Here is a 12,410-nt window from a genome sequence, read left to right as displayed (position 1 = left end):
CGGCGGCGGCGGGGCAGGGGGCAGGCGGCGGCGGGGCCTGTCGCCGGCGAGGTGCCTCTCAGGTGGGTCCGGGTCCGGCGGCGGCTCCCCCGAGGGCTGCGTGGCCTGTCGGTCGGCTGGCCGGCCGGAGAGAGGGGGCGCCCGGGCGCGGCCGGGGGGAGGCGGCCGGGGAGGGGGGGGTGCGGGCCCTCGCCCCTGCCGGGCCCCGCGCACGCTGTCACCGCCCGGGGGCTGGGCGGCGGCAGCCCGGCCCCGGCTCCGGCCGGCCCGCGGGGACGGCCACATCACCCTGCCCGCCGCCTCGCCGGCGGCAGGCGAGCGGGCCCGCGTCCTGCCGGGCATTGCTGGTGGTGGTGGTGGTGGTGGTGGTGGTGGTGCGGCGGGGCGGGCTGTTGTGCGCCGGGTGGGGTCTGGTTTTGCCTCGTACAGTAAGTCCGTCGTGCTCTTCCCATTCGCGTTCCGAATCGTATTTTTCCGCCCCTAATTTTTCAGTCCGTCCTTGGGAAGCGCACGCTTTTGTTGTCTTAAGTCGCATCATCTGAGGTAATGGTGATCGGTGTCTTCTACCTAGACCTTGCGGCATTGTTGGATTTTTTATTTTTTCCCCTGTGAGTGCTGAATGGTCGCGTTTCATTTATTTTTATTACATCTACTACAAAGTAAGCGCCAGCTGACACGATGCTTTGTTTCTGAATCTGCTGCCATCCCTAAGCATGTGTCAGGAATTGCTGTCTTTTCCACATCTGTCTCGTTTGTAACGTGGACTATAAATCTTAGTTATGAAGTATACAATTTATTTTATATGGAATGTTGCATGCATGCTGGAAGTTCACATTATGGTTCATGCTGACATCCTGTGAAATGGTTTAAAATTAAACCCCAGTGGAAATGGGAGAGATTAGGAGATACGAAGAAAAGACTTAGAGATACCTCTGGAGGTGGTGGTGAGGGAAAGCAGTACGGAAGCCAAGAGAGTGAAAGCAAATGGGTAGAAATAGAATTGGTTGGAAGAACAATGTATGTTTAACGCTTTATCCAAGCTCGTTTGGGGGGCGTGTTGATGTATGCAGGATGGTTGTTGCTGGATAATATGTTTCCTCAAATCCAACAGGTTGTAACCAAAAAAAGTTGTCTGGTTTGACTGAAGGGTTGTCATTTTTAAGCAACTCAGCTAGGAGCGGTAACCTCCACCAGCTGCCTGCCCTCCTTTTCTCCCAGAGGTTACTGCATCTATAGCAGTAGGTGGCTGAACATACAACTCCTGAGCTGCTGTGATCCACAGCCTGTATTTTGTGTTGAAAACTGCAGCAGCTCAGATGCGTGCCCCAATTCAGGGTCACTTATGAGTCAGCACCCTTACAGCCATATCAAATAAGATGGAAAGAGAAAAATCACTACCTTGCCCGTGCTAGTATGAGCAGAGTTGGTAGTACATTAACTTATTTTTTTCAGTAATGAAATATTTGGACTAAACCAGTAGTTATTAAATAACTGAGGCAGCTGTACTGAATGTAGTTCAGTTCCAGAGGCATAGTTCAGAACTTTATCCCAGAGCAGCAGTTCCCTGAATAGTCAAGTATTTGACTTTACTATATCATCCAGAAATTTGGAATTGTCTGAATCTACTAAGCTGCAAGAGGGGCTGCAGCTAGAAAAAGCTTGGGATCTGCTGGGTAAAACATGAGTTTGTCATAATGTTTGATATAATTTGAACTTTCTCCATGTTTTCTGGGAAACCAATTTAGCTGTAATCAAACCACTGTAAGGATGTTAGCAGGTTTTCTTCAGTTTAGGTTTCTGTTATTTGGGCTATATTAAAGCATCGTGTTTTTCATAAGTCTTAGCATTGTTTCTTTGATCCTGTCACAAGCTTTTATGAGATTCTGTTTGTATAACTTTTCATCTCTAACATCTGGCTAATGGCCTGACTGGCAAAAAAGCAGGTTTGGTATTCACATGGCCTGTACCTTTTTATTGAATTGCAAATCTTGGTCATGAAAGAAAGGTAGGGTTTTTTTCTGAATCTGCCACTTTCTCAGTTTCTGGTAGCTGTTATCTGTGTTGCTGTATGAATAGAAATACTTCACCATGCTATTGTAACCAGTGTGTGAGTTCTTTGCTAGTATTCCTTATTTTGTGAAGCAGGATACTCTCCCATTGTTACCCCTCCTCCCCTTACCCTTCACTGTTTTCAAGCCTATTGCCCCCAAAGCCTCTCTTGTGTGAGAGGTTTGTTACAACACTTACCTGGCAAAGCCACCTGAAAATTGTAGTACGTTTAGAAGGTCTGGCTTGTTTTATCCAAGTATGGTACGCTCAGAAATGTATGGTACCCTCAGAAATGGATGGATGGATGCATGCACGCATGCAGCTTTTTAAATAATCAGACCAATTGCTAGAATTAAGAAACAATAATATGTGTTCTTGAACCTTGCTGGCTACTCTGCTGTAAGAATGCTCTGGGTGATGAGGATGCTATGAATTAGTCCCTGTTTAAGCCAAGAGTTGAACTGTGTGGCATGCAGTGGGCTGCCTTATGGCAGTGGTAGAGCATGAGATCCTAGAAAATCCAATGCTGATTTAGAAAAAGTGATGTTTTCTAGTATGTGGGGTGTGTCAATATCGTTAATGCAGTTTTGTTGTCAGGGCAAGATTATGATGGAAATCCTGTAGATGGAGCGTGCTTTGCTTCACATAGTGATGTTACCCGTGGTGACTTTAGGCTAGCTGTCTACATGGATTCAGTAGTGCTTCTAGGTACTTCTGGGCTTTTGAAATATCTTTACCACTTTTAGCATTGTGTTTCCACTATTGGGAAGTTGGTTGCGTGCCACCTGGGGGGAAAAGATAAACAACTGTGCATACAAACACGGTATTTACTGACTGTATACTCTAAAAATCAGGCTATAAACTCTTTAGCCATGCAATGACAGAAAATTAATGTCCGCAGGTCTTCAGTCTCCTAGGCAATTAGAAGAATGAGAGTTATTTTAATCAGTTCATCACTAGGAAGTTTATGTGCATGTTCTGACTCCTGTTGCTTTTTGTGTTTTGGACTTTTTTAAAAAGGGAAAAGATACATGATAATTTTTCCTGTGTATTTCCTATCTGCTTTAAATTTAGAGACTTCCAGTCAGCTCCCATTCATTGCACAAAACAAATCCTGATGCACCTTCCTAGCCTGCCTACACATGTCAGTGTTAAGAATGTAGGACAGGGAGGGACCACATGGGTTATTGGGTCCAATCCCAGTAAATCCAGGCAGGAACGAGGAATTGAGAAGGGTCCACAACATATCTGCACCATGTGCTAATCACCTTGTAACAAATTCAATGCTGCCAGTGAAATACTTAAAGCTATCAGAGAGAATCGGCACTGGAATAGTATCCAAAACTTCTGCTATACCTGGGAAGCCTTTAAGTGTGATGACCAAACAGCGTTAAGAAATATGTGCCCCAGTCTCTGGAGGAAGACAGAAAAATTTCTGTTCGTACACAGCAACCTGACAAAGGGAAAGAACTTGCTTGTGCACCCAGAGTTAGTGACCATCTTAACTCTTAGTATACTGTGAGCAGAACCATTTTAGTCTAACAAGTGAGATGAGGTAAGGCCTTTAGAAATATCAGTAGCACCTCATGTTCTCCCTTGAGTTGAGGCTGACCTCCACAGCTTTAGGAAAAAATCCTTATGAGCAAATGGTGTATCACAAAGTTTATAAATATGAGTAAATAAAGATTTAGCTGAAATACATGCATTTTTATAGTGGTGAGCCTTTTTGGTTTTGTGGTGGTGTGTTCTGGGAAAGAAGATCTAAAGGAATGAAGCTGTGGTGATGGAAGTATACCCTTTATGCTGATATCAAGAATTATGGGAATTATAAGAAACAAAACCCGATGTCAGTTAAAACTGCTTTTGCAAAGAAGCTGCTATAGAGTAGAGCATGTTCTGTCATCTTCTGCGTTCCTTGTGGAGTAAGTAGATCTCATGAAAGGAAATGTATACTTGTGGGAGACAAATTAACTAGGAAGCTGATGAATATTTCTGCCTCTTGTTTAGAGACTCACAGGTAGTGTATTCTGGATGGGATATCTTGTAGGAATGGGAGAGAAGAATGGGAAACAGAATGGTATCTAAAAAGGACAGATAATCAAGATGTTTCCATGTTCTGTGGTGATTTGAAGTGTATGTGTACCATTTATGTTCACCTTTCAAATTTAAAAAGTGTGTAACAGGAGTGTCAATTTATGTTTAGAAACAAAACACTGCTTTGACAAATAACTGCTGTTTTTTTCCTCAAAATGTTAGGGTCAGGGTTGATGGCCTACCTTTTACAAAACGTAGTTTTCAATATGTCAGTCACCTAAAGATTATCAGGGATTTTTGAGATATTTTTCTGGGAAGATTTCTCTGTGTGTGGCGGGAGAATGTATCAGTTCCTGTCTTCTCATGTTAAGTGAAACAGAACAAGGGCACTGTTGCTTTCAGTGAACTTGCAGATGGTGAATTTACTTTAAACCCCCCCCCCCCCAACCTACCTTTAAAAAGGATTGGACATAAATACATGTTGGTGTTTGGGCCTCTATTCATGCACTATCTAGGAATGAGGATCAATCATAATATGAACAGTTCATTTTTTGTATTTTTTCCATCTTAATTTCATTCATCCCTTTTGCTTTCTTGCTGTCAAGGCCATGAGGTTTAGAATATTTTGATATGGATAAATAACCCTGAATTCTGTGGGTTCAATGCCTTGTGTTCAGCATTGGCGGGCTTGCAAACAGTTTCTAAAGTAAACTTTCTTCTGTTGTTTTCTTGTGTAATAGTCATTAATTTAACACGAAAAGTAGTGAGCTTTCTTACCTTCCAGAACTAGTCAAATCTAAAATCTACGTTATAGTCCTAAGATAGATACTTCACATTTTTTATGTAAAGTAGTATAGCAACCTTAGCTTTTGTAATTGTGGTGTGCACCAGAAAGTATTAGGAATTCAGGGGTTTTTGTCTTCCTCTTGGTTGACACACCTCTAAGTTGTGAATCCTGTCTATTCTCTCATCGTACCCATTATTTGAATTGCAGGGTAAAGATATTTGTCAGGGTTTTACTGGAATATAAGCTTTTCCTGTTTTGGAATGCTATCTTTCTTTTTTTCCTTGCTCCATCCTGGAGTCCAGGTCCCATTGTATAATCTAGTTGTTCTTATTTGTGATTAACTATTAAGGTATTAATTATGAAAATGTGAACAATTGCTACCTCTGTTAGTGAAGTCTAATGTGTCTGCTACACTGCTTTATCAGATTAAGACAGCTCTTGTAAAGGCTGACTTTCTGTTGCTATTATAGAACTGACATTCAAAACTTTCCTTGTGCAGACAGGGTTTGGTGCTACAAGAAAGTTCAGTCTTCTGGGAGCTGGGTGTGTGGCTTCCATTATGCTGATGGGAGGTACTAGAGGGGTCAGTGTGCTGCAAGATGTGTTTGCCTGCGTATTTTGTGATCAGACTGCCCCATTCCTGACTATCAGGCAGTGACGCTATTAAGGAGTTGACTCCGTAAATGTTGCTGTCTGTCAGCCGGTGTCAGTCCCAAACAGCAACTGCAGAAAAGAAATTCAGAGGAAATGTTACTTGATGAAGGCTGCAGAAGTTACTCCAAAACTCTTTTTGTTTTAACAAACATAATCAGGGATTTTCCTCTATTTCTGCAGTATTTTTTTCTGTATTTGGTTTGCTTACTTACCTAGAAGTAGTTACTGTGGTATTAGCATTTGTCCTGGAGTAGGGAGACATAGGAAAGGCATCATATATTTATGTGACGGAGAGATCCTCCAGAGGTTAACAAAACTTTGTGTTAATGAACCTTCCATTTTCTGTCAGCTGTAGCCAGGAATGTCTGCTTTGAGCCATTGGTTCGCATGAAATACTAGATATAGGGGCTGAGTGTGACAGCGTTGTTAAACACATCTCATTTTATTGGATTCTTTATCCCGAAGTTGATGTTAATGTTGTCCCTCCAGAATTTCTTACATTTCTGCTATGCCTGAATACAACTCTTATTGAAAACCACCAGATCTTTTGACAAGACAAGTGTACCTATTCCTGCCCTCTCTCATTTTATAATTGCCTTACAAGTAAATCTGCCTGAAGTCGTGCAGATTGCATTTTACTATTCTTTCAGCATGTTAAATTCTGATGCAGGAGTTACCAGCTTACGTGCTGCTTTGAATTACCATTTTCATTTATGTATGGTTCTGGATATTGCTATACTTCTTGGAGTGGTAGCTGCTTTGCTGTTTTGAAGGAGGCTTGATTTTCCATTGCTTTTCACTGGCTATGACTAGGCTGTTGTAACGAAACAGATTCATTTTAGTTGCCAAAAGTTGCACTGTAGTACATTTAAATGTTTACTGTCAGATTATAAACTTTTTTCAGTTCATGGTGTCTAAGTGTTTTTGGACAGTTACCGGTGATCTTAGAAGACATTTTTCTTAGCTGACACTTCAGGCAGGATGTACTGTTATCTATCTTATCATTTTCATACAGAAAATATGTTCATAAGTGTCATTTTTTTCAAACCTTTTTCTACAGTATTGTGTAATTCTCATCTATTCCTTTTTATGCTTCTGATAGTCCTTCTTTCAAGCTTTTTTATAATTGCTAGATAGCATTTTCAACTAATACTAAAGCAGTTTGATTGTATGTCTCTACTTGCAAAGCTGCTATGCTAATCTAGATATCTGTGTGAAGTTTTTGCTTTGGCTGACGTTAATTTTGGGGGATTTTTTTTTATTTGGCTTGCAGATAAGATGCTCTTTTGAAGTTTTTGTTCTCTTAGTGAACAAGACAGTTTTGTTAGTTTTGTTTCATAAATGTAAAGATATGCAAACTACCTTGAGGAAAAAAGGTTTAGCACTGGCTTCAGTGGTTTTGGGTTTTTAGACACTTGCAGTTTATAGTCTCTTTGTAATCTTAGGTAAGGGTTCCTGTGTTGGCAGAAAGGACCAAAGGTTTTTTGAAAACTACAGGAGAGTTTGCAAAGGAAAAGTGGTCAATACATTCCCGTCACAGTTGGACAGTGTTCCTTGTAGTTACCACCATCCTTGTAAGGTTAAGGGATGATTTGTTTGTGACTAAATTTAGGGTCACAGTAGAAGAAGAAAAAAGTAACAGTGCTGCATGTTGGCCTCATGGAGATAAGAGATTGTATTTCTGAGATTCCTGGTAAAATGCTAGTGTGGGTCAGAATATTGAATAACTTTTTTGGTTATGTTGCTATCTGAGAGAAATCTTGTATGTAATTTTGCTTGGACTCCTGGACAGGAACTAGAACTCTTTATTCTTCCTGATTAATTGGTATTGTGAATGAGAAAAGGCGTTTCTGTCACTGCCTTCACTTTGCTGTTTTCAGATGAAAGATGTTTTTCCTAGTGTGAATTGTCTTAATATTTTCTTCTGCTTATGGATTCCTAATAGCAACAAAGTGAAATGGCCGGCGATAAATGCTACTAGAAAAAAATGGGAAAAAAAAAAAGGTCAAGATTTATCTTTTAACATGGTTGGTTTTTTTTTTTTTTCTTGAACCATGACAAATCTCTGTGTTAGTGAAAATACTGAAACTGGCTTCATGGTTGGAAGGGTGTATTTAGTTAATATTTGGAATATTCACAATTTTAAAGTCTAACAATGGTGTAATGAAAGTCCTCATTTCAAGAGAAATACTAATGGGTTACGTTTGCTTGTTTCCAAAGGCTTTTTCTTTTCTTAGTCTACTGTTTTTGTTTGGCTTTGCTTTTGAAAAGTGAGTGCAGTGTAATGTGTGGCAGTGATAGCAGTGATGTTGGAGTTGTTCTCACTGAGTTTCACGTGTGCCTGCTCTGGGAATCCTTTCTCTAACCCTAATCAACAGCTAGTTCTAGCAGTTGACTTTCGTACCTTGAATTATTTGATTTTTTTCTGGAGTAACAGAGGGGATAGTGCCTACCTGTGAAACAAAGCTTAGAGCCAAATTAGCACAGGACTGGTGTTTCCACTTCAGGTGGAAGAGAGCTAACCTGCCTGCCTGGTATATTAGAAGACGGCTACTGCACAGCACCTGCTGTGGTACCAGCTCCTTTCAGCTGCCTAGGAAGCTACTTTTCTGTTGAGGACATCAGTGACTTTCGTTCTTTGAAAAGCTATTAATAGTTTAACAAAACGTTAGCTAAAGCAAGGAGAAAGCAATTCCATGAATTTAAATGACACTTTTTCCATTTAGGGGGTGATTAACTCATTAGAAATTATCTAAAATCTTTTGTGCGCTTCTCGTACGTTGTTAAGCACTTTGCTAGGTGATACTTCGGCATGCAACAGTAATGTACTTCTAGCAACATTTAAACTTAATTTTTGGGGGAAAAGTGCGTTAACTAAATCGCACAGGGTAAAACGTCTAATCTTTTGGTTCAAGTTAAATTCATTTAAAGCTCTTAAGTCAATGAGTGTTTGCACTGATTTACTGTGGTGAGTTTCTAGCAAATGAATTAAGTGCTGTGATTTGGATTAATTTTCAAGAGAATCCTCGTGAATGCAAGCTTTCATTGAATGTACTTTATGTAGTGTCTAAGAAATCGTATCTGACGTGTTTTGAGTGTTCAAGTGGTGTCATAGCAGCATTTTTAGCATTTTGATATCTCAAACAGTGAGATTAGTCTGAAATAGCTTTTCTATTTGGAAGCAGTGTTTTTCTTCCAGATCTGGGGCACAGTGTCTTGCTTATTGAAGCAACTCCAGTGGAACACTGTAGACTTTGTTACACAGTTTATATTTCTGTACTGTTTTGCATAAGGATATGTAGCTGAAATAGAAGAAATGGCTTATCTGTGACTTGTATTAAAAAAATAAATAAATCTGTAGGTAGTGTTTTGGTAGCTAACTTCAATTATTAATGCTGCTGGCTATCTTTCCTTGGCCTATTTTCCTTTACATATGTGTTTTAAAATATTCTGCAGCAATATTGTTGCTAGCTTTGGTTGCCATTTTAAAAAAAGAGAAAGTGAGAGTGAGTACTTGAACTTCTTGAGGACTGCTCACAAAACGGTATCAGCTTCCATAAGCTTTGTAAAATTATGCTATTGTATCTTCTATGAAATAGTGTGAAAATGAAAAAAAATGCTAGCTTAGTCTGATCTTGTTTTCCATTTAAAACTTGGGGTTAAACTAAACATTTTAAAATTATTTCTCATTGTATCTTTTCCTATACTAACTTGTTTCTGAAAGGAAAAACGTTGTAACTTTTCATAGGGCTTTTACTTTTTCTTTCTAGCCTTTTCCAGTATTTTTTGCAATATTATGTTTTGGTCTCTTCCCCTTCACCCACTTTTACTATTTCTACAATTTCTTTTGTAAATGTATTCCTCTCTTAAGCCTAATCTTTCATCTGCTTGCCCAATTATTATCTCACAAACATGCCATAGAGTTTGGAAAAACTGATTCCTAATATCTGGCAAACCTAACTTCTGAGCAAAAGGTGAAGGTAGATGAAAGCTGGTGTGAAAGGAAAGATGTTGGGATATATAAGATGCTGCTGCTCTTTGGACACTACCTGGTATTCTTCCATCTAATGGGGAGAGGTTAGATAAGGAATGTTTCAGTGTTCTAGTTTTGATTTCATTTGAGCCCAACAGTGACTTGAAATAGTTTACACTGGAATAATTAGAAAAAAAGAAGTGAGAACTGTAGGGTGGGAGTAGTTCTACAGTGTAGTAGTTCAGTCACAAGAGTGGATTTCATCCCTGTTTCTTGCTGCTCTACTAGATCTTGACTGCTAACAGTGGTCTCAGCCCAGTCCCCCTGTAGTAAAGAGTTACCTGCTAGCACTTGTAGAATGGCATGATGTTATAGTGCAAAAATAAGGAATTTTATTGCATATGCTACCAGAGTTCTTGTTTAAAGAAAAGTAGAGGGGAAGAGGAACTGCAACATGATGATGTCATACTGTTCTGTGTTTTAAGAGGTCCCTGCTGTTGGAATGGTATTATTTAATGGAATTTATCTGAGCTGGTTAATGAGAAGTATATTTTGACTGAAATCTTTGCTTAACCTGGACAAAGATTTAAGTCACATTTAGGACTGAACCCCAGTTTGAGAGAAAATAAAAGACTGCAACCAGTTTTCAGTGCAGGTGTGATTCTCTTGTTCCTCTTAACCTCGTCGATCCCATTACTGTGTGATTGCTGTTCTTTCGGAGTTGTATCCTTACTTGCTTAAGCTTTGTGGCCAGTAATGATTTCATGATTCTTCTTAGTTTTGTTTCTGACTTCTGAGTTTGAAGGAGGGCTGACTGCAACACTAAAGGGACCTGCTAGTTGATATCATGATCAGGATCATTTCAGTCCATCCTACCTTCCCATTTGCAGGATTATTTTCACAGCAACAGGGTTTAGAAACTGTGTCCTATGGAAGTTAGCAGTGCTTGAAGGAAAAAAAATACTACTGAATGGGATTTAAATTTTGATAGTCTCTCTTACTCAGAAAGGCAACAGGTAAAGAATTAGGGCCAGTTAGAAATAGGAAAAAAAGTTAGATGATTTTTGTAGAGTTCAGGTCATGACCAACAAAATTATGGCTTGAAAATTAACGGGTTCTTTTTTTCCTTTCTCTCTTTACTGTGATAATATAACAACAGAAAAGCAAGAACAGAAGTTCCTTTTTAAGTTTAAATACTGGGGTTTAAATAAAAGATTGCTTTTTTGTGAGTGGGAATTGAAAAGATGCTGGAGAAGTATAAAGGTAGTAGAATACACTTTCCCGGGGGACAAAGTATTTGGTGATAAACTAGGTATTTAGTATGTTACTTTTATCAATACAGATTTTAATATGTTATTCTTATTGATACAGATACGGTCCTGAACATCATGAGCTCATGACTTCAAAGATGGACAACTGGATCTGTTACAAGTTGTGATTGGCCTTAAGCTGACTTACAACCATTGAAGAACTTAACACGATTTCTCTCATTCCTGATTTATGCCTATCTAATTGCCTCACACCACCAGCTTAATCATGTATGGAAGTGCTCGGTCAGTTGGTAAGGTTGAGCCAAGCAACCAGAGTCCAGGGCGTTCACCAAGGCTGCCACGGTCACCACGCTTGGGCCATCGTCGAACCAACAGTACAGGAGGCAGTTCTGGGAGTAGTACTGGGGGTGGCAGTGGGAAAACCCTTTCTATGGAAAATATTCAGTCCTTAAATGCTGCCTATGCTACGTCTGGCCCAATGTATCTAAGTGACCATGAGAATGTGGGTGCAGACACCCCAAAAAGCACCATGACTTTGGGCCGATCTGGGGGGCGGCTGCCTTATGGTGTTAGGATGACTGCAATGGGTAGCAGCCCTAACATTGCCAGCAGTGGAGTTGCCAGTGATACTATTGCATTTGGAGAGCACCATCTCCCTCCGGTGAGCATGGCATCCACTGTGCCTCACTCACTGCGCCAGGCCAGGGATAACACGATAATGGATCTGCAGACACAACTCAAAGAAGTATTAAGGGAAAACGATCTGCTTCGTAAGGATGTGGAGGTGAAGGAAAGCAAGCTGAGTTCTTCCATGAACAGTATCAAGACCTTCTGGAGTCCTGAGCTAAAAAAGGAGAGAGCTCTGAGGAAAGATGAAGCTTCAAAAATCACCATTTGGAAGGAACAGTATAGAGTTTTGCAAGAAGAAAACCAGGTTTGTCATCTAATGTCACTGCTGTATTAGTGCAGTAGCTTGATTAAAAGAGTTAAATAAACTTGCATGTCATGTTTAAGCAGCTAAATTATATTGGTGCTTTTCCCAGGTAATCGGTATGAATAAGATGTATTTTCAACTTGCAAGCCTCTTTTCAAATGTCTCTAGTCAGACTTGTAAGCCACCTCTTGAGTGCTCATTTCTCCTTGCGTGTGTCATGTTTCTTTTTCCTAGGACTGATGCTAACCACTCATTTTCTTTTTGGAAGTATTTTACCCTGTTCATAATTAATATTTCTATAGCGCTTACCTCTTGAAGCATTCTCTGAGATGCAGAATGTACTAATTGCTGACCCCAAATACAACTGAACTGTTGCTGAATGTTGACGGATTGACAGTAAAACAAAGTTCATGTTACATCGGTCTTATTTTAGAGCTCCACGTAAAACCTCCAGACCTGCAGTTTTCACAAACAGATATAAATTGTGTTCTTGGCTACGTTTTAAGTAACACTGTTTAATACCTGCTCATCTATTCTTTTGTCATAAGCTGTGCATATCTTGTTATGCAACTATCATAAAGCACCCTACAGTTTTTTTGTAGTGGTCTGGCTAGTTAGAGAAGAGGCAGAAGAAGAGAGAATCTTGGTTGTCTAGTTCTTCTGTCTTGTCCCTCTTAAAAGCATCCCTAAATTAGAATAAAACTGAGA

At 40.0% G+C, this 12,410-nt stretch overlaps 1 protein-coding gene across 15 annotated transcripts in view; it reads left to right on the top strand.

Moving 5' to 3' along the window:
* ERC1 (ELKS/RAB6-interacting/CAST family member 1) overlaps positions 1–12,410 on the top strand; it is a 317,835-nt gene that overhangs the window by 9,517 nt on the left and 295,908 nt on the right. For 14 of the 15 annotated variants that reach the window (XM_052789054.1, XM_052789061.1, XM_052789067.1 and 11 more), the window contains one exon: positions 10,869–11,702. In XM_052789054.1, coding sequence (XP_052645014.1) covers positions 11,034–11,702 — 669 coding nt within the window. In that variant the 5' untranslated portion in view covers positions 10,869–11,033. Of the gene's footprint in view, positions 1–4; positions 63–10,868; positions 11,703–12,410 lie in introns of those variants that run through there. The other variant, XM_052789056.1, reaches the window with a different exon arrangement.

The sequence above is a fragment of the Harpia harpyja genome, chromosome 6 (assembly GCF_026419915.1).
Source record: "Harpia harpyja isolate bHarHar1 chromosome 6, bHarHar1 primary haplotype, whole genome shotgun sequence".
Lineage (NCBI taxonomy): Eukaryota > Metazoa > Chordata > Aves > Accipitriformes > Accipitridae > Harpia > Harpia harpyja.
The sequence above is the reverse complement of the archived record's forward strand: the minus strand, read 5'-3'. Positions and strand labels throughout refer to the sequence as shown.